This window comes from Parambassis ranga, chromosome 3 (assembly GCF_900634625.1).
Source record: "Parambassis ranga chromosome 3, fParRan2.1, whole genome shotgun sequence".
Taxonomy (NCBI): Eukaryota; Metazoa; Chordata; class Actinopteri; family Ambassidae; genus Parambassis; species Parambassis ranga.
The window spans coordinates 10886641-10908414 of NC_041024.1; the positions used below are offsets into that span (position 1 = coordinate 10886641).

General features: G+C 40.1%; 1 protein-coding gene across 1 annotated transcript in view; it reads left to right on the forward strand.

The window, feature by feature from the left end:
* The window catches only part of syt7b (synaptotagmin VIIb), a 38925-nt gene extending 19936 nt beyond the window's left edge, over window positions 1–18989 (forward strand). Inside the window, exons 7-13 of the mRNA XM_028402255.1 lie at window positions 724–846; window positions 12273–12408; window positions 15398–15665; window positions 15755–15924; window positions 16249–16363; window positions 16560–16759; window positions 18217–18989. Of these exons, the coding sequence (XP_028258056.1) occupies window positions 724–846; window positions 12273–12408; window positions 15398–15665; window positions 15755–15924; window positions 16249–16363; window positions 16560–16759; window positions 18217–18321 (1117 nt within the window). The 3' untranslated portion in view covers window positions 18322–18989. The remainder of the gene's footprint in view (window positions 1–723; window positions 847–12272; window positions 12409–15397; window positions 15666–15754; window positions 15925–16248; window positions 16364–16559; window positions 16760–18216) is intronic.
* The last annotated feature ends 2785 nt before the right edge of the window (window positions 18990–21774 follow it).

Sequence of the window (21774 nt, forward strand, 5' to 3'; positions counted from 1 at the left end):
GATTTTATTCTGTTTTCTTCTATTTTTTCTGCATGTCATTTCAACTTATTTTTCTCTGAAACAATCCAAACCTCTCTTTTAGGATTTTGCTCTTTTAGCTTAACATTGTTCAAGAAAATGAAGGCTTTAGAGGCGTCAGTAAGCCCCAAGCTGTAGTCTTTTAAGGATGCTTTCAACGGAACCTGTTTCCATGACTTCTGTACAGTATCTGCAGTAGACAGAGGAAATAAAACATCATAGAAAATGGAATGCATTCACATGCTTTTAAGCTCATGCACTGCTCACTGAGACATCATTGAAGCATCATGCATTGTTGAAAGCAACTTGTTGTTTCTGACCAGTTCTATCAAAGTTTGTTTTTCATAATTAGATCCACTTTGCTATAAAGTAATACATAGCAAGAATATATTGTGTACTCCGTATACTTATATTATTGCCTATATTGTATTCTCAAATAGCACACAGATTTGGATGAGTAATGTATGGATTGTTCAAATGATTTACTGTAGTGTCCTCACAACAGTCTACCACCTCTCTCCCACTCTCTCTTTGTACATGAAATGAATGTGTGTGCTGGGTGTGTGTGTGTTGCCTCGTTTTGTGTCTCTGCCTGTTTGTATGTGTTTTTTGTGTATCTCTGGGCTTGTGTGTGTGTGTGCGCGCTCCCCTATTTGCCCACATACCTGTGTGGTCTCGTGATGTCTTGTTTGTCTGTGTGTCCAGTGAGGGGAAGATGGTTGTTCTGTCTCTAGCAATCGGGCTGGCTGAACAGGATGACTTTGCCAACCTCCCAGATCTACAGGAAGCGCCAGCGAGCAAAGAAAATGAAACCACAACAGAAAAAAGGTAATAAGAGCGAGAAAGAGAGACGAGAATGTGAGGAATGTGGGCAGTTTAACATATAAATAAAACCAGAACAGCTGAGGCAGTTGGTTGTCATATAGTGGACAGTGATGATGTGTAATTTAAAGAGTTGTAGGTTGTGTTGATGACTACACTGTAGATAGCGTAACCTGAAAGATTAATAGTTGACAGAAATGTCCTGTTGCCCTTCGAGACATAATACATCTTACTACTGCAGTATTAAAATGCATTAAAGCGCTATTTGAGGAATTAGAATGACTTTATTATTGATTAATGTACCTGATAGGTGTTGTAGCAGATGAAAAAGTGTCTTTTTAGTAGGGTTTCTATAATTGTTGAGGAATAATCTAAAAGAGGTCATTGGTTTTGTTTTACCTTTTGTTACCATGGTCACCTTTGGTTTTGGAGCTAAACTTTTAATTTGGCACTTCACTCCAATTTCACATTTTTAGCTCTTTTTCTCTCATTTTCCATGTCCTCTGAGTTCAGACCTGCTCATCTGCAGCTCTGCTGGTTTGATCTTTGAGTCGTAGGCTCAGGAGAAGGGCACCCTCATTATTTAGAAGTAAGATTCCTCACATGAAACACTCGTCTAAAAATATGCTAACCTCTCATCTACCAGTGATCTCACAGCAGCCGCCAGAGACTTACACAGTCTCTCAGCTGGTGAACAAAGGACTGAACAGGCTGCTCTCTTATCACATCAGGGTTTGAGGGATAAAGTGCTTAGCCCACTGCTTTGACACTACTGGGCTGAGGATAAACCTCGGTGTAGTTCAACAGAACCTTACATACATCTGTTTTTGTCTCTCAAAAATAAAGCGTTTGAATTCCATTAAATTTCCTAAATGCACAAAAAGTTAGCAGTGCTCTTCTAACTAGGTCATCTTTGAATTTTGTCTTGTCTTTTTTTGGAAGAAAAAACATTTTCTTTTTTCTGCTTTTTGAATTACTTTGACCTTTTTATTCTTGTAAAATTTAATTGTCAACTGTAAAAGAGTCAGTCAGGGGATGAGGAACAGTTTCTTCCTGTCCCCAAATCATGCTCTCTCCCTCTCACTGTCTGGAGGTCTGTCAAGCACCTAACTCCAATCACTAGCCTCTACCCAGAGGGCTTGCGTGGGCCAAGTTGTCTAGTGTCCTTCCACAACTAATAACAGCTCTCCATCATCATGTCTGTCCATTCCCCTCATCTTTCTGTCTCTGTGGTTACCTCGTAAGCTCCCTGCACCCGTCTGCTGGCTTGCTCCCGGCCGTTTTCATGGAGCCCAGCCGACTGAGAACGATGGAGCTGGATGATCCCGCCAAGATTATATGTGACAAGACACTGTCAGACAGTGAAAGAGAGGCAGATAAAGTGGGAAACCTTTGCTCTCAGCTTTCTAAAGAAGATAAAAATATACACACACTGTTGGTTTATTAATGAAATCAAAAACAGCTTGGAGCACAAATATCTATAAACACCAAAATCTGATAATAGAGAGATAACAGGATGGAAACAAAGACTGTTTGCGTGGTGTATGAGGTCAAATCTATATTTGGTCAGATAATCCTTCTAAATATGGACAGTAAATGACATGGATAAGCTGCAAACATGAAATTTAGAATTTTATTTACTCATCCACCAGACGAAGAGAGAAAACACTTTGAATTTTTTTACTGTTGTTTTAGCTTTTTGTGTTTCCACCAGCTCCAAAAATACACTTTTGTCTCTGCCATTTGGAGCTCAGCACGTACAGTTCAAAGCAGACACCTGCTGAAGTGGGACTGAACCAAAACCAAAAAGTGTGAGCAGTAAGTAAACCCAAAAATCACTGTTAAAATCTCTGAGCTGTGAGCTGTTGAGTCAGTTCATTGCTATGAGTGGTATCACAATCATTTATTCATTGTTTATATCAGAACATTACTGCAGCGTTCTTATAATGTGTTCTTATAGAAGCCAGACAATAATCACTGATCTGCATCTCTGCTGCATAAACCACATCTTGTAAAACAAATGCACTAAGATTGCACTAAGACTAAGATTGTTTATTCCACTGCAGTATATTACTGCCACAATATCAAAAATATTTATCAGTTTGAATTCTTAAGATGTTTTTCTAATCATCTAATTATAATGACATGCGACCTTATCACGCTAAATTGTCAAACATTTTCGTTACCTCACAAACCCTATTAGAACTACTTATTATTATTTGCTACAATGTTGACTCTCTCTTTCACATCATAACAATACATCAGATTATTCAGTGACAGGATCTGGAAACACATCTGCTGTTTTTTGATTGATTGCAAATGTGTCAGGGTTTCTATTGTAACAAACTGATATCAGAATAGCTTGTTTGTAATCCAGCTATTAAATCAAGATGCAGGGACTGAGCTGACGTTGACTAAAGACATCTACAACCAGACACTTCTCACTCTTGGTTGTTATCTTGGTTGGCAACAGATAGAGCCTTATCAATATTATTGGTCAATATTGCAAACTATAAACTAGAGATTGACCATAATACTCTATAATAAGATGTGCATACCACCACAAAGTTGGTGAAATTGTTATTTTGTGCAACAGATCTTTGAAAAATAAGGTTCCTTCTCACTCTAATGAAAACTTGAGAAAAATTTATTTTTGTCAATGTGGCAGCAACGCACTGTTGTACTAATTATACTGTGTGAATCAGTGTTGATACACAGATACTGAAGTGCTGGGGACTGTGACAGAACTGCTCATCAAAACTGATAGATATATATATATATATTTTTTACTGCCTACAACTCAGTTTAAACCTAAAGCCTGTTTTGTCTGCAGGTGGAACCAACACTGAAAAGTTATGTCAGTGTAAAAGGTTTCCTCTGCAATTTTGGATAAAGCAGTAACTATAGCCTGCAACACCTGTCTTGTATCGACTATGTTTTAGAAATAAAATCTCTCCAGACTCTAGCACAGCTGTGATTACATTTGATTATGTTAAAAAGACATTTTCCTTCTGGCTGATCTGCAGAGAAATGCAGCGTTTTTCTCACTCTTGTGTGTAGTGAAATGTCCTCTAATCTGTTTTGTGTATCTTCATATTATGTAAGTCAGTTTGGGTCACTGTGGTAGACCAGCCAAAGCCCTGCGGTGGACTGGACATAATGACCCACCTGCAGATAACTATGATGGAAGCTCGGAAGCTGTTTGTATTATTATCATCTCAGAAAGCTGTTGTTGCATGGCGGAGCTGCATCTTAATGAGCTCAGAGATTCACCGCACGCAGAGATGCAACAGGGGTATAAATATGAATAAACCCCCATAGAGCTAACAGGCCCCGGACAACCTCCGCTCTGAACGTTGAGTTTGTAAAAGCTGTAAAACGTGCAGCGCTTTCTGAAATGGAGTCTGCTTCTATTCAACGCAAGCCAAGAATGTCTTATGCCCACACAGGCTGTCAATAATGAGCCCCTGAAATCATTTGCAGAATTTGCAGCATAATGCTGCACAGTGGATTGGAATTAATTCTGTTTTGGAAAATCACATCCTTGAAATTCACTGATAGTAACACTCTCTCAAGTGTTCAAGAAGCTGGAAGTTCCTTCATGAAAGAATTATGTATACTAACAAAAGACGTGTCCATGTGTTTATTCACTATATTCTGCTCTTGACCTTAAGTATACATCATCAGTTAGTAGACAAATTAGCTTGTAGATGGTTTCCGTGCTGAAACATTCAGATATTTCCATCAGCATTTGGTGAAGACCAAACCAAACAATAAATACTGTGTGTGTGCATATGCAGCTGACTAACATTATCACTGTAACAAGTTTTGTTGTGATAATCTGAGTGGAGCCCAGACAGGAAATGATTTAGATAGGAGGAACATGCCTTTCTGTACAACATGACATTTATTGGGTTATGAATGTGTGCTGTTGGTGAGAATGAGTGACTTCGGTGGAAATCAAAGTTCTATCCCTGGCAGAAGTAACTGCACTCGCTGAGTTGCACAATGGCAGACTATACAGTATTAATCAAGCAGGAAGTTGTTGTCACCCTTTATCAGCTGGCATATCAGACTCTTTCAATTGTGCGTCTGAGGCAGCAATCACTGCGAGTCGAGGCTCTTAATGACTCTTCAGGCCGGTCACTGGTCCCTGTGGCAGCCTCTGGAGCCTGCAGTGGCCCGGGAGGAAAGATGATTGGAAAGAAAAAGCAATGTAGGTCAGCACAAACGAGGCATCTTTTTAAAAAAGCTGTCAGAAACAAGTCTGGAGCTCATTCACCATTTCCCTGGTTGCTGCTCTTGGCTACAAGCAGGTAGCTGATTTAAGAGAGCCTATGAAAGCAAAGTGAGAGGGGCGTCATGGAGAAGGTGCAAGTGATCACCGGATGGAAGAAAAAAAAAACCCCTGCTCTTGATATTGATAAACTCATTTTATTGACTTTATCTCCAGCTTTGTTGGTCTTCTTTATGTATGTGGTTAAATCTCAAGAACAAGGCAGCACATGTTTACTCAGAGAGCATCAAACCAGTCCAGTGCTGTAGATGGCTCCATTAGTTGTATTAGCCTGTGTGTTGAAGAGGGCGGTGGCTGAGTGATTTGTCCCTGTTGGTGGGGAGAGCTGAGTGGGCTGACATTGTAGCCTGGACCTCATCCATCATGGGACACGGGACCTATATTGTGTTTCATGGTCTCCCTGGGCTAGTGTATGATCAGCAAGACCCAGATACAGCATGTTTATGGAAACACACTTCCAGGCCCTGCTGGTAACTCTCATCCCTCATGTTCGCGCCCGTCCATCGACTCTCCACCACCCGCCCTCTGTCTTCCATTTCTCTCCCATCCCCCTGTCATCAATTTCCACTTTACCCTTTGCAATCCCCCATTTTGTCTTCACATCTCTCCATCACTTCTTCTCCACGTCTCTCCACTTTGCTTTATTTAACTGCATCAATTACAGGCTTTTTTTTCTTGTAACTTTGCCATTTTGTTTCAACTTGCACAATGTCCTCATTCACCTATTCCTTCCTTTCCTGAGGGTGTTGACTGGCATTGGTGATGGGATGATGTCACATCAGCGCACGTCTGTCAGTGTAGATGACTGTCAGCTCAGCCAGACTCTGATAAATCTGCTTCATTGCCGAACATCAGAAAATGCAATGAGTTTCCCCCCTGGACAGTTTTCCTGCTTTATATTTTGAGCTTTCTATAACTGGTTTTTTCCTACATTTCTGTGACATCTTAGGTTTTGTCCAAATATTTGAGATACAGTTCATACTCTCCCACCCTCAGCTCTGCTTCTTGCTAGTTTAATTCAACTAAATGATAAGGAAGTCAATATTGTTTCATACTGTTCTCCCACATGGAACCAGCAATGAAAATAAATGCAATAAATCTTTGTCACTTTATAAATTATCTCATATCCTATAAGACACGTTAACATCATTATCCCGGCTTGACTTCTGGCGATAACTGAAAGTGATATAGCAACAAAAATAGCTTTTTCAACTTAGCTCTCTATTAGAAATACAGTTCTTCACTGGTATTGTTTTTAGTCAACTGTAAGCCATTTTTATCAAGTCATGAAGAATCTTCTCATTTTGCCAAAATGGTGGCACTGTGCTTTCTAAGTGAGGTGGAAGGTGGATAATTTTCATGTTTACAGTGGGCCTATATCATGCATACTCATATGCATGATATACAATATATGATAGTATTGCAGGTGTATTATTGACCAAATGTGGCATTTTTTCGGTCACCATGGTAGCCAAGAAAATGTCAGAGAGGCTTTCTACAGAGAGACGAATGTTGGCTTGAGACATGTTGATGTAAAATTTTAAACCATTGCTCCTACTAAGCCTCACCAAGTAGTTTGTTATGCTTCAATGATGAATGAGTGAATGTTAAACAAATGATGAAGACTCATATATTTATTGACAAAAGCAAAAGGTATAAGCTGAATTTCAAAAAAGCAATATGTTTTTTCCACAAAGAGAATTGTAGTTTAATTAAAATGCATCATGAAAATATGATTTAGTCTTTTGACATGTAATTGAGACACAATAAAAATGCAATACTCCATTACATCAATTTACAGGCACATTTATGTGAAGTTCCCCCACTTGATTAATATGTTGAGGACATAAATAGTCTCATACAGATTCTATTGAGTGTTGGTTTTATTCCAGTCTGTTCTGACTGGTGACTGTCTATTTAGGAAATAAATGCTGCACAGCTACTTCCAGAGTGAGCATAAAAGTGGCACCTCTATGCAAACAGAATGCATCTAGATTTGCATGCACGGGAGGCATTCTGTTAACAAATCCCTGCTGAACAATGTCACAAAAAGAGCAAAGATTTAGTATGAACACCTGTGTGTGAACACAAAATTGCACTGATTTGGGCTGCACCTGCACATGTTGCCTGCTCTACCCCATTTTCTGTGGTCTTTGACGTCAGGATTCTGCTTGAATGTTAGTGCAACCCTCCAGCCCAGCGCTGTAATTACGTCAAAGATATACCTTCATCAAAGCAGCTGAATGAAGAATCTTCCTTTCATTCACCCCCTCTTAGTCTGAGCTAAACAGACTCTCCAAAAGTCATGTGACCGAGGGGGAGATAAGATGGCTCTGTATTGTCCCCTGGGATATAGTGACCTGCTTTGTTCAATTACACAGAAGATGCCTTTCAACTCAGATTGAGGCCACGAGGTCAAAAGTCAGGTTTGTAGCTGCATCAGATCACCTTCGACCTGCAATAGGAGTGTGTGTGTGTGTGTGTGTGTGTGTCTGCGTGTGTGCATGGTCATTATGTCTGTGTTATAGCCGTGCTGGTAGCTCATTTGCATTCACCTGTCTTTGAAACAGTGAATTGTGACAAGAGAACAAAGCTTCTTTCAGTCTGATGATGCAGACTGTTATATTAACAGAGAAGGAAGGTAACACTCTAGAATAGATGCACATTTCTGCCTTGTTTTGTGTATCATGGCTGCAGGTTATTCTTTTTTGACATTTATGAATCAGCCATTTTCAGCATGAGCTCTCTCTCTCACTCACACACACACACAGAGCAGTGTGTGTGCTGAGGTGTTTTCGCAGGGTCACATGGGGTTGGAGAAGTGTAGGTATGAGGAAGTTAAAGTGTGTGTTTCAAAGGCGTTCTAAATGTTTGGTCCCTTTGCCCTGTGGGCCTTTTGCTATTTTCAATATGTGCCCCTCTCTATGGAACTTCCTTGGATTTTACTGCCCTCTTTTGAAGGCTCCTGTTGCCATGGTTACTGCAACCCCGTGTAAAATACATGATGGTAGTGAGTACAACCTTAAGTGGGTGCACACATTTCAGTAGTCATGGTTACAACAACCTCTAAAGGATAAATTATGTAACTGGTGTTGTACTTTAGACAGGATAGTCACCAGCAGGCAGAAAGGGTCAACTCAGAGCTACAGATATTTTTCCTTCACAACCATGGCATGATACATTTTTAACTGCAAAAACATTGAGTTTTAATCTAGATTCCTAATTAAATCGATAAAAAATCTTTTTATTAAGCTTACAAATGAGATATAATAGTAACTTTTTCCTCCCCCATTTCCTCAAATAGACAGATCAAATTTATGTTTTTAATATTTCTGCACAAAAAGCTAATTCAATGATGTTGGTTGAAATATTGTGCAGCACCAGTATCCTGCTGCAGCTTGTGTATGTGTGTGTGTGTGTAAGCAGCTGTGTGTACATTTGACGGTGAGTAAATATGTATCTTTACACGCATGGATGAACTCACCTCACAGCCACACCCAATCGCTCCATGTCCCCCAGGCCGTTACCGTGTCAACAGTCATGATTTGAGGACACTCTGTGCAGCAGCAGGTCTTTATTTGCCTTTCATGTCACTGTATGCTAGTGAGCATGTGTGTGGTGGCTGCAACAAGCACACACTACTTGACTCTACTTGATAGGCTCTCTATTTTAAAACATTAAATTAGGATGGAAACAACATAGAAACTGAAATTATAAAAGATTAATAGAAAAAAGTGCAGTTCAGACAGCAGTATATATATATATATATATATATATAGAGAGAGAGAGAGAGAGAGAAAGAGAGAGAGAGAGTAACTGAATCCTGCTTCACCTTGTTTGGTGCTCACCCTGGTTACACACAGTAGGCCTGTCCCTGATGATCTCAGGGGTCTGGATGCTTCATAAGGAACCAATAGGCCCATGATGTATTTTTGTCCAAGACCATTCAGTGCTTTGTAAACCAAGAGAAAAGTTTTGAAATGTATCCTTTGACTCAGAGGGAGCCAGTGCAGTGCTTTGAGTACCGCTGTAATGTAGTCCAGTTTCCTGGTATTACTCAGAACCTCTAGCAGCAGCGTTTTGGACCAGCTGCAGCTGCCTGATTGATTTTTTGTTAAGACCTGTGAGGATGCCATTACAGTCATCTAGCCTACTGAAAATGAATGCATGAGTAAGTTCTTCAGGTGGTAATAGCTTTTGCATGGTTGTTAAATTTCAGGTCTGAGTTAAGAATTACACTGAGATGTCTGGTTTGGTTTGTGACCTTCAGTGACATGGAGTCAAGTTAAGGGCTGATCTTAGACCTTTCATTTTTGGGGCCAAAAACAATCACTTCTGTCTTGTCTGCATTGAGCTGGAGAAAGTTCTGGCACATCCACTCATTGATTTGTTGAATACACTCAGTGAGTGTAAGGGACTGTAGTCATGTAGTCCACTGATTACTTTTACTAGGAAAACTGACATTCTCTGACTTTATGCTGCAACAAATTTATTCAGATATTACCAAAAAAATCAGAGTGTTTGACTCGGTGTTCCATTGAATAGACTGGTGCAGGCAGAAAAAACACACATGATACACAGGCCTGCTTTAACTATATCAATATTTAGTTAATTTATATGCCATGTCTTAAGGTATTGCATGTGCCCGGCATGGCTTTGATAAATTATTACCAAATATTCATAGCTGAATGAAATGCAGATGCCCAATGTAAATAATGGAGAAAATGCCAGGCTGTGTTTATATAAAGTTGATAGTTCAGGATTCATGTGGTCTCTGTCTTGTGTGTTTGGTGTTGATTTATTAGGGCTCAATGGGCTGTCACTGAGCCAACCCCTCCTACAAGTAAGCATTTATAGACTCTTTGGGTAGAGACCTAGCTGCATATATTATGTGCTCTATAGTAAAACTGAGGAATGCTTCTAAAGACTCCTCAGTGCTGCTGAGCTATAACAGAACTGTTTAAGGGAGGCAGTGATAGAGGGCTCATTTTAAGCAGCTTCTTAACAATCCTCATCTTAAGAGTGTTAAGATTCAGGTAACTGAGGCTGATCCATAAAATGAGCCTGGAATATAAACAATTAGGCATCATCCAATCAGGCATTGAATTGAAAGGATAATGTGTATCTTAGCTTTTCATGCTTTAAGTGTGTTGGCAGACACAGAATCACTGTCCCTGTGCCAGCGAGCAACTGTTCCCACACACTGAAAAACGTGTGTTTAAAGACATAAAGGTGACACATTTTTCATGGATTACTAGAAGGATTTAAGCATCTACATAATGACTTTTACTCGGTAGTAAAAATAAAAAGTGGACTGAGACAACATACAGTCAGTGAAAACTATAATTGCATCATGATTCAATAATTGTGTTGACAATCCATCTGTCCAGGCCTCAGAAGTACAAATCAGTCATTGTGCTTTGAGTTACTATAGGTGTAAGAGCAGTTTATGGGAACCAACAATGAGAAGCAATGTGACTGGTTAAAATTAGACAGATTTGTTTATCTGGTCGCCTGATGTGTGTTTTCTGTAAAAGTGCGACAGCCATGTGTTCAGCCTGGAATCACATAACAGAGCAGCACCTAACAGTTTTAGCCTAAAATGAGTATTGAAATGAGAAGTGTGGCATGTATGGCTTATGGTTACATCATAAGCCTGCATGAGAATAGACATCTTTTTCAGGTTTTGTGCATTTGTTTGTAGTGAAAAGGCCAAAGTGAGTAAAACACAGAGCATCACAGAGCAGGTGAGAGTGTCAGAGACAGAGTGAGACAGAAAGGTGTTATATGTGTGACTGCCACATTGTTCAAGGTAACACATCATTCCCTGATGTGTTGAGAGATTGATTTTAGAAGCTGTAATTATGAAACAATGCTGTTATTTATTTTATTTATTTCAGATTCATATTTATTTATTTCAGATGTCTTCATCAGTGGGTACGTGCAAAAAACTGAGCTGTATCTGTGAGCCTGTGAAACAGAAACCATTTGAATTGTGTCTGTGCTGCATTGTTAGTACCCTGACCTGCAGATCACAGGAAATAAACGCAGAGTGACGAATCAATTCTTTTCTCTTCCTCACCATATCCTTTTTTTCCTGTTCAGTGTCGCTCTATTTCTGCTTGTCTCTTCGCTGTGTAACCACTGTCTGTCTCTTACCCCTCCTTCTCCAGCCTCCTTCTATTTTGCTTGCCCATGTAACATGTCAGTTTGCTTCCTTTGTCTGCTTCAGAGCATCCGACTCTTAACTCGAACCAAATCTGCTCTGTGCCTTTTCAGACTTTTATCCCGTCTCCCTTTTCTCCATGAGCTTGTGTGTTACATTGTTTTTTTTCTCACATTAATTTGAGTCAGTAACCTCACTTTGTTCATTCTATTAATCCTCTGAGTTTTAACAAAACATAAATCCTCTCCTTCACTTTTCTCCCCTCTCTCCTCTGTGTGCACATAAGTCTTTCATTTCATCTTACTTCTCGGATCATCTTTCCCACAAAACCTTCCTCTAATCTCACTTCTGCTTTTACCTTTGTGTTTAACAGCTCACCTGCTCACTGGCTCTCTATTTCTGTCTCTGACTCTCACTCACTGTCTCTCTTTTGTTCTCTCTGGGTTGTCTCACAGAGATAAGTGCTCATTAGCTTTATTTACTGATATGCTTACAGAACTGCATTACATCTGATTTTTTTTTACTAACTAATTACATAATGTTCAGATTAATACCAGTTTTCTTTCTCTTTTCCTTTAAATATAAAGGCTCAGTTTTCTATATGGACAACCCACAACCTGTGTGATGTGACAGGTGGTGTTGGACAAAGTTTCACACAGGTGTATGCTTAGTTTGGAGGCTTTTTATGCAGATGTTAAAGTCCCCATTTGTTTCCAATCTATATGATAAGTTAACTTGCCAACTACATACAACATTAGCATACAAAGGTGAGAGTTGCATTAGGAGAGTCTTCATTCCACAACCTTATAAACACACAATAGTGTGTATGATATTACTGTAAAGATTGGAGGAACAGGCACAAATATTCCCAGGCTGAAAGTACACAGAAAAACCTAACCTACACTATATACTAGTGCAAAATTAACCATATTAATGTGACTACATCTGTGTTTGTCTCCATTTTAACAGAACTCCAGGTAACAAACCAGGCAGCAGCCCCAGAGGACAGACACCGGATGAGACTGGACGCCGCCAGGGGCCGAGCCACGATGCCAACTCTTCTGTTTCTGATTTGGCCAACTCAGTCACCAGTGACATGCTAATGGTAACACACATTTTCAGCACAGTATAGCTGCAGATATCCCACGGGACACATTTTATTGATACATCACAAACTCCCTTTTGAACTCTATGTCTATATATAGAGGAGGGCTGCTGTCAGCATAGCCTTTTAAATCATAATAAATGAGATGGCAGAAAGACTTCACTGGTTCTTCCAGATCATCTTTCATAATCTAAGATGAAAGCTACATAGAAGGCTTGAGACAAGGAGCGGAATGATGAGCCGAGGGAGGAGACAGAATCATATAAAACTCTCAAAATAATACTGTCACCTAGTAGCAATTACACCCATGTTTATTATGTTTTTTCCCAGTTTAGGTGATGAGATTATTTACAGTTTCTTTGGTAAGTGCAGTGCAGTGTTTACATTTATTTGTCTAGCACCCGCTGTAAATACATTGTGTTGGTTTAGTAGAAGACAGAATATGCAGCCTACACACCTCAAGTTCAAATGAGCAAAGTTGTATGAGAAGCGTTTCATCCTCCTAAGTCTTTTATCACTCAAAAAGTACCGTCTCCATCCCACTCAGCTCACCCACCTGTAGAGCATTACAGTTACTGCCATACAGTATCTGGGATAACTGAAACATACAGTAATAATCACCACCCTGAAGTAAGACACTGGGCGGGAAGGGTATGCACGCCTTACTCGGTGAGGTTCGGTAATTAGCTGTGAAAGAACATGCAGTGCTGTGGGTGCTGTGAGAATATGGCAGAGATGGGTATGTGCAGTGTGTAATTATGTGGGTTTCGTGGTGTGTCTGAGGAATTCACAGTGTTGGTGCTTAATGATAATACTCATTCTGGGCAGTTCTGCCAAAGGCGTCTATATTACACAATCCTCCTTTAGTGCTGAAAATACCCATCCTGCACTTTTGAGCCACTTGGTGCTACTGTGGGAAAAGCAATGGTAGTATATATATATATATATATATATATATATATATAGAGAGAGAGAGAGAGAGAGAGAGAGAGAGAGAGAGGGAGATACTTTATTCTACAGACTGTAGAAAGGATTGTGTGAAATGGCATTCATTGTCAGAGTATATGTACATCCAACCCTCTCAGGCGTCTCAGGTGATAGTGGTTGGGGGGAGGATGGATATGGGCCCTGTCAGCATTGCATGGTTCTTATCAGGATGTACTGTGACACTGCTTTCATTTTGTGTGATGCTCACAGAGCTGCAGATTGTGGTGTGAACGTTTCTTCGCCTTTATATTATCACACAAGTGTATGGTTTATTTGTTTAAGGAATATACTACCAAGCTTGTGCCTACTTTTTATTGTCATGAAATCCATTTAAAAAAAAAAAAACAGCACCCGGGTTACAAATTAAAGGGGCCACAAAGGTGGATTTTAACTCTTGACCTTCATTCTAGACCATGTATAAATAGACATATTGGTATTATGATTCCTGGTCCTTTTACAGAAGTCGGCTATTATCCTGTGGAAATCCTGAGGGATTCCTGTTAAAATGTCAGGCACTCTACTTCTCGACCATCTTGCCCTGTGGCACAATTTATTTCACACTGGCAACACGTGTTGTCTAATTTTTTTGCATTGAAAAGGCCACACCAGACACAACTAGATAGAAACTGCTTTTTGGGAGGATCATTTTAATGTGGGGTTTTGGCACACGTTTTTGGGAACAAAAATACATAATGTCATCAGATTTGTCCTTTACATAAACCAGTTTTGTGCTCTAAGAGAATTAGCATCTACTTCACGAGAACTGTTTGGGTTTTAGAAAGAAATTAGAGTTAGAACTCTGAAACTGAATAAAAAAGGGCGGACACTAGGAAGAAGGGAGAGCAAATGCAGAAAATGGGGAAAAGCAATTTAGGCCAGCTGTTGGGTGGAGGGCTGCATAATGAAAAGTGATCATCTTCAGCATGGAGAATGAGGCTGAGCAGCACCATCAGAAATGTGTGAGAGAATACGAAATTGGATATTAAATTTTTGGAACTGCTCAGTGTGCAATGCCTCCAGCTTTCCCCTAACAGACAGCACTTTTCAAACTGGATTTTTTTCCCCCACTCCCTCCAGGCCACACCACCATCAGTCAGTGGGTCTGTCTACCAACAGATAATCTGCCCCTCATCTCCACATAGTTGCTGACCTTATCACACAGCAGTCATTAGCCATGTGACAGAACATTACCGGTATGCTAGTTTGCCAGTTAGAAGCTGGGGTTTTTATGACGAAGTGCAGAATTAGTGCCCCCTGTGGAGTGGATCCAATGTCTCATATTTAGTGGAACACAGCTTGTCCATTCTGTGTATGATTATGAGGTAAATGTCACACAATTTGACCTTTTGTACAAGAAGGAACAAAGTCGCCAGTATCTCTGAAGGAGACACAGGTCCTTCAACATCTGCCAGACCATGCTGCAGATGTTTTACCACTTAGTGGTCTCCAGCATCATCTTCTACGCAGTAGTGTGCTGGGGAAGGAGGATGAGGACGGCTGACTTGACACACTCATTAGGAAGGCTGGTTCGGTTGAGTTGAGTTGGAGTCTGTGGTGGAGGTGACAGAGGACTTAACAATACGTCTCACCCCCTGCATGCCACACTGCTGTCTTACAGGAACACATTCAACGGTAGACTGAGACTACCAAAAAGCAGCACAGGAGGTCCTTCCTGCCAGTGGCCATCAGACTGTATAACTCCTCCCCTTTCTGTAGGGAGGAGAGCTGGAAGAACAGATAATTCTCATACTCTCCACTGGTCTATATTTTATATTTAGCACCTTATCATCACCTTATATTACAGCTGTACAACATACATTGTGTACAGTTATACTGGTTAGATTTTATATTGTTTATTTATTACCGCTTACAGTGTACTTTTGAGGACTTTTATTTATACATTACTTATATTTTAATGTAACCTCTGGGATCAATAAAGTCTTTGTCAAACAATATTCACTTGCTGTAGATCTTTATCTCCCCTCTCTGCTTTGTCTCTTAGTTATCACCAGGTTCGGAGGAGGATGATCATGAAGGTCCAGTGTGTGAGAAACTGGGTCGCATTCAATTCAGTGTCGGATACAGTTTTCAGGACTCCACCCTCACTGTCAAAATCCTTAAGGGCCAGGATTTGCCTGCAAAGGACTTCTCAGGCACCTCTGACCCATTTGTCAAAATCTACCTGCTGCCGGACAAGAAGCACAAATTGGAGACGAAAGTCAAACGGAAGAATCTAAACCCACACTGGAATGAGACATTCCTGTTTGAAGGTATGGTGTGGGAATCTTAAATGTGAACAAGCTGTTAATTTCTGTGTGCATCACTGCAACATAATATTCGTTCTGTATTTCTTTCTCAGGGTTCCCATATGAGAAGGTCATCCAGAGGACTCTGTACCTTCAGGTTCTTGACTATGACCGCTTCAGCAGGAATGACCCCATAGGAGAGGTGTCCATCCCCCTCAACAAGCTGGACCTGGCCAACATGCAGACTTTCTGGAAGGAGCTGAAACCATGTAGCGATGGCAGCGTGAGTAAGATGGGAATGGAGAGGGACGGAAGAGGGAGGAGAGGGGGGTGGGAGATGATGAGAAAGAGAAGATGGGACAGAATGTAACGGGTGATGTCATTCCTGGCTGCTGTGATTCTCCCAGGGGAGATGTGGCAGCATGCGGGTGGGAGAAGGAATTGAAGGGAATATGGGAGGCTGACAGGTAGACTGGGTATACACAGGCAGCCAGAGGAAGAAACAGAAATGCACAACATGCAACAGAAAAGAGCACAATTAGAAAGGGAGCTAGAAAAAAAAAACAAGTAAACAATTTGTTGTTGTTGTTATGTATGATTTCTGTAGGGAAGTCGAGGGGATCTGCTGGTGTCTTTGTGCTACAACCCCACAGCCAACACCATCACTGTGAGCATCATCAAAGCCCGCAACCTCAAAGCCATGGACATTGGAGGCACTTCTGGTATAGATGCTCCTTCATCTCCCATGTCCTTTTATTCATGCCTTTTTACATCATTATTGCTGCTTCCAAATAATATCAGAAAATTACGTTTTGTGTTTGTTCTCTGCTGAGAAATGACATTAAAGTCATAACACCACACACATCATTACTTTCAATTACAGTAAACAAAATATATTAAACATTTTCCTCTCCTCAGACCCCTATGTAAAAGTGTGGTTGATGAACAAGGACAAGCGTGTGGAGAAGAAGAAGACGGTGGTAATGAAGCGCTGTCTGAACCCTGTTTTCAACGAGTCCTTCCCCTTTGACGTGCCTGCCCACGTGCTGAGGGAGACCACCATAATTATCACCGTCATGGACAAGGACAGACTCAGTCGCAATGATGTCATTGGAAAGGTATCTTCTTCTTCTTCCTTCTTCTTCTTCTCTTCCTCTGTATGTTTCTGACTCTGTGACAGACCATAGGCAGCTGATCCTTCAACCAGTCTCTACTGACCCCTGCTGGAACGCAGAGACCAATCTTCCTGTGTTGTCAGATGGTTTATTTTGATTTACAGCAATGACAATCAAGAATGACATGCAGGTGTGGCGAGGTGCCAGTGGTGAATTATCTGATTATTTCCAGAAAAAACACATAGAAAACTGGATTGTTTCTAAACCTCTTTCCTAATAATGATCAAAATTTTTCCTGAAAAGACATCAAATTCACCTCTCTTCTGTGTCTGTCTTCTGACTGATACACTTTTGCTATGCTAATTGAACAATTAATATGAATGAATTTACTGAAAGTGTGCCAGTTTAACACTGTTTCTGCTTCAGCTGTAATTATCACATTGCATTGTTCTTTTCATGAAACTTCGGTAAATAATTAGACATTCACGCAACCATAAAGTAATGCACTGTATTAGTAGTTTCTGCACACATTCATCCCATTGATGCATATATCAATACTTGCACGCCACCACACACAATTGTTTTGCATTTTTTTATTATTCTAAACCAAACAACCACTTCTTGTTTATAAATACTTATCATGTATCATTTCTGCCTAAAAGACACCAAAAGTTAATTTCTTTAGGCTCTATGTGAATAATCTTCACATATACAGTAATTACAGGCGCTATACTTGTTGGCATCCTAGTCTCATACATCATCCGCCTACATGCAGCAGTAATGACATGTTGCCTATTATACCACAAGAAACTGGTCAGAGGATGATGAAAACCTGAATGATATTTCAATACAGATCAAGAGTTTCTTTCTACCTAAGAATACAGTGAATGCTGTTGTGCTATTGCTTCTGTTCTCTTAGATTGGAAGGGTAACTGGGAGAAGATTGCCTTGTTTTCTTACTTAAAGAAAGCATCTGGTTTTCTCATTGTTTGTCCAACCTTCACAAACACTGCTTTTGTTTTTCTTCTTTCAACAAAATAACAAAATATCTAATATGCATGAATACCATCAGCCAGCCTCCTCTCTGTCTACAGCATGTCGCTCTGCTTTGGAGTTCTATTCTTCCCAAAGTTCTTTAGTGAAGGATGCTTTACAAAAACACACACACACATATAACACTAATATCATGCCACTCTTCCATCCATTACTTGTACAGTGTTGTCTGCCTTTTGTAGAAATCATATTCATAACAGCATGAGACATGAATAATAACAACGCAACCGTGCAAGTGAAAAACAACAAGCACATTTCATGTTGTTTGTGTGTATTTTGGAATTTATTTGTTCCTGTTATTCATTTAGACACAAAAAGACAGAAAAAAAATCTTTTGGTGAAATATATTTTGGTGATGCCCTAAACAAATGTCAGCTGTGTGAACACTCACTCTCTCTTTCCTGCAGATTTATCTTTCCTGGAAGAGTGGCCCTGCAGAGGTAAAACATTGGAAAGATATGATGGGTCATCCCCGCACTACCGTTGCCCAGTGGCATTCTCTCAAGGCCTGAGGGACCCAGCAACCAACCTGCCTACTACAGTGTGCCCCCGCCCCCAACTTTGGAATTCAGCATCAGCCTCTCAGCACATATCCCTTACTCCCAAAATGCAGTGTTGGGCTGCAGACCATGTATCATCTCTTTGTTCTCAGGCCTCTTTGATATTCCTTGCCCTCAGTCCATGTGACACCATCCGTAAATTTCACCTTTGTCAGATTCTGATTCCCGCCTGACCCCCTCTCATCCGTTTGAACTCAAAAATGCCTTTGATGTCTTTACCTGCTTTTACTCCTCGTGCCCTCTTTCTATGAGATTTTCTTTTCAGTCTTTTCACATTGTCGTTCATTCCCATTGTTTAACATCAGAGCAGTACCTCTTGCCACCGACCAAAAACAGATCGAACTGTTAACCACTCCCCTGGGATGGCAAGTTGGGTTCTGTTCAAACTTGCACACGAGCATGAATGGGACTGACCTGCGCATTTAGCACCTACACTACATCTGGTGTTGCAGTGAGGAGTCTTCCATTCTGCTCGCAGCCTTTTTGTTTAAGTCTGCTTCTGTTTCTGTTCTCCATATTCTTAAAAAGCCTGAACAATCAGGTAAACCAACAGGCAATGGAAGAGTGATGGGGCTGTATTTAAAATGGACTGGGACTGGACTCTGTCACTGGACTTAAGTTTGATCTTTTTCACTCTTACTCTGGTAACACTGTAATAATTCTCCCTTGGCTGGAACCCTTTGTCGTCTGTGCGTGCCGTGGGTGATGTGCTGTAACCCCAAATGAAGTTCTCCAACCAACAAAAAAAAAGATATGAACATTTAACACTGTTCTAATAGGGCAAGTGTAAAAAAAATCATATTTTCTTGGAAAAGAAATCCTGATGGACAGAAAAAATAAGAGTAAAGTGAGTAATGTTGTGTTTTATGTTTTCGTTTTAAAAGAACTTAGAAAATCAACCTGTTCTTCCAGACACAGAAAATAAGCAAAAAGCAGCTTCCATAAAGTGTGTGGAAGTGGAAGAATGAGCGTGCGTGCATGCATGTGCATGCATGTGTGTGTGTGTGTGTGCGCGTGTGTGTATGTGAGGGAGTAGTTTGATTTGCACAGCTAAATTAAAAATATTGTTAAAAATAAAGTTGCCCTTGATAATGATGGTTTAATTTTGGATGTTGCGGTTTAGCTCAACTCACAAGAGGAGATCGCTAAGGTTAAATGGTCAGTCCACCCGAATCATAGACCCATATATACCAAAATTATGTGCAGCGTTACACTCCAAATAACAAATGTAATGGGAAACAGGTCGTTTGTTCTCTTTAAGGATATATTGCCAGCACACATAAGTATCATGTTGCCATGGAAACCCACCATCCTATTTACAGTCTAGTACAGACAACTGATTTATGTAGTTTGACATGAAGTTCATTTTTGATATCATATTAAAGCAGAATTTCAGGCAGTGTTTTTTTCTGTTTTGAGGTTGAGAATGAACGATTTACTCATTTTTGTGACTTGTGTGAACTAACAATTTACAAAATCAGGCAGTAAATGATACAAAACACACCATCTATCTGTGCATGAAACCTCAAATTGGCATTGCAGAATAATTTTTCATTATTACAGAGTAATAAATGTCCAGGGACACTATTAGGTTTTGTGACGTTTTGAACGAAGTACAGACTAGTCTTCCAGTTTGCTTAACTGCCTAAATATGACCTCCCTCAAGTCCCTTACACTCACATGCTGATGGAATGAATGGAGAGAAGTAGTATTTGGGGGGGAAAGTCTTTTTACATTCCACTGTCTGTTTTAGTCCTATGGATGTGTGTGTGTGTTTGCACTTTGTGTGACTGTCAATATTGAACTTCAGTTTGTGTGATTGTAGTTTACTGTGAGTCCCTTTGTGTATATCTGCACTAAGTTCTATTTTGCCAGTTTAATACAGAACAGCATTGTTTACCGTTTTTATTCTGTAAGAATCCAGATGTACAAAGAAGAAATATGTTTTTTTTTTAAAGTTGTCACTTCTTTGAGAATCACTGCACTTGTTGACGACAATGCTGGAACAAACCTCTCTTCATAGCAGGGTTAGGTGAACAGGGAGGAGGTTCGGTGGGGGGAGGAGGCAAGTCCCCTTGTAACCAGCGAACATAACTGAAGGTCATAGAGAAAATGTCACAGCTATACAGCAGCCCTGGATAAATCCTGTTTCTCTGATCATCACACATCAGATTTTGGTTCAGATTGCAGCCTCTTGTCCTCTCTAACCTTCCTATCTGGTCTGATCTGATTCACCAAGGCCAACAAAAATAAATAAATATATAAATAAAGGGTGGCTGCTCAACAGTACAGCTGAAGCTCCCCACAAAACACCCCCACTGTGCACACATGCTTTCTGGCACAAAGCGCTCTGTGTGTGCCTTATAAACCCAGCCACGCCTTGCTTTTCACCATATGCGCTCTCCCCCCAAGTGTCAGGGAGGGGTCAGGAAAAAAAGGAGATAATCATCACCTCTTTGCATCACTGTTAGCTGTGTCTCAGGTCAGAGCAGAGCATTGGAGCATCCCAAAATAACCAGGAACATATCACCTGTCCGTCCTGTGTGTTTATACAGGGAGATTATTTAAATGCTGCTGACAAAGCATTACACATTCCAAAGGCTTACTGAAAGTCACTTTAACCAATGTCACTGGAATATTGGTTAAAGATCAGTCAGGGTTTGGTATATTTTTAAGAAATCGAGCGAAATAAAAAATCGTCTTTCTAGATGCTCTTCACTGGCAAAATACTCACTCAAGTTTACTGGACAAGCTCGCATTTCTGTTTCAGGGCATTCTTATAAGAGACTGCTTGAGAAAAAGAGAGGTTAACCAGCAACATTTTAATTTCTAAACTGTACAAATGATTGTGAAGTTGTCCTGTATGAAAAAGAGACAAAAATTAGTATTTATTGGGGTTGTTGATGTCTGTTCTTGGTATCACTAACCCCTGTCCTTCACTCCCTTTTCTCTTTGTAGTTATACATCCGTGGGGTGCACAATGTTAAATATCAATCATTTATTTTTTTGAAATCTGTACAGTGTATATAATAACATAAATGTGTATATAAAACAAAGATACTTCTGGTCTGGTAAAGTTTTTTTCTTTTATTTTTCTAGGCTACACATTTATATATAGCTTGAAAGATAATATTAGTTTCATAGCAAAGAGATGAGTGACATACAGCTAAAAGGTCAAAAATGTTGCTCTACTGTCTGTAGCTAAACAACCTTTAAGCTACCTTTATGTTGAATCCTTTATGTAAAAGTTCAACCCTCACTTTCATTTGTTCAGTGACAACATGACATGGAAAAATGAAATAAGTATAAATGAAAATAGTCACATAAAGTTCAACTGGGTAAGTTCACTTCATTTTCACTAATGTGAATACTGGGACATTTAAGTGCAGTTTTTGTCTAAGAAAC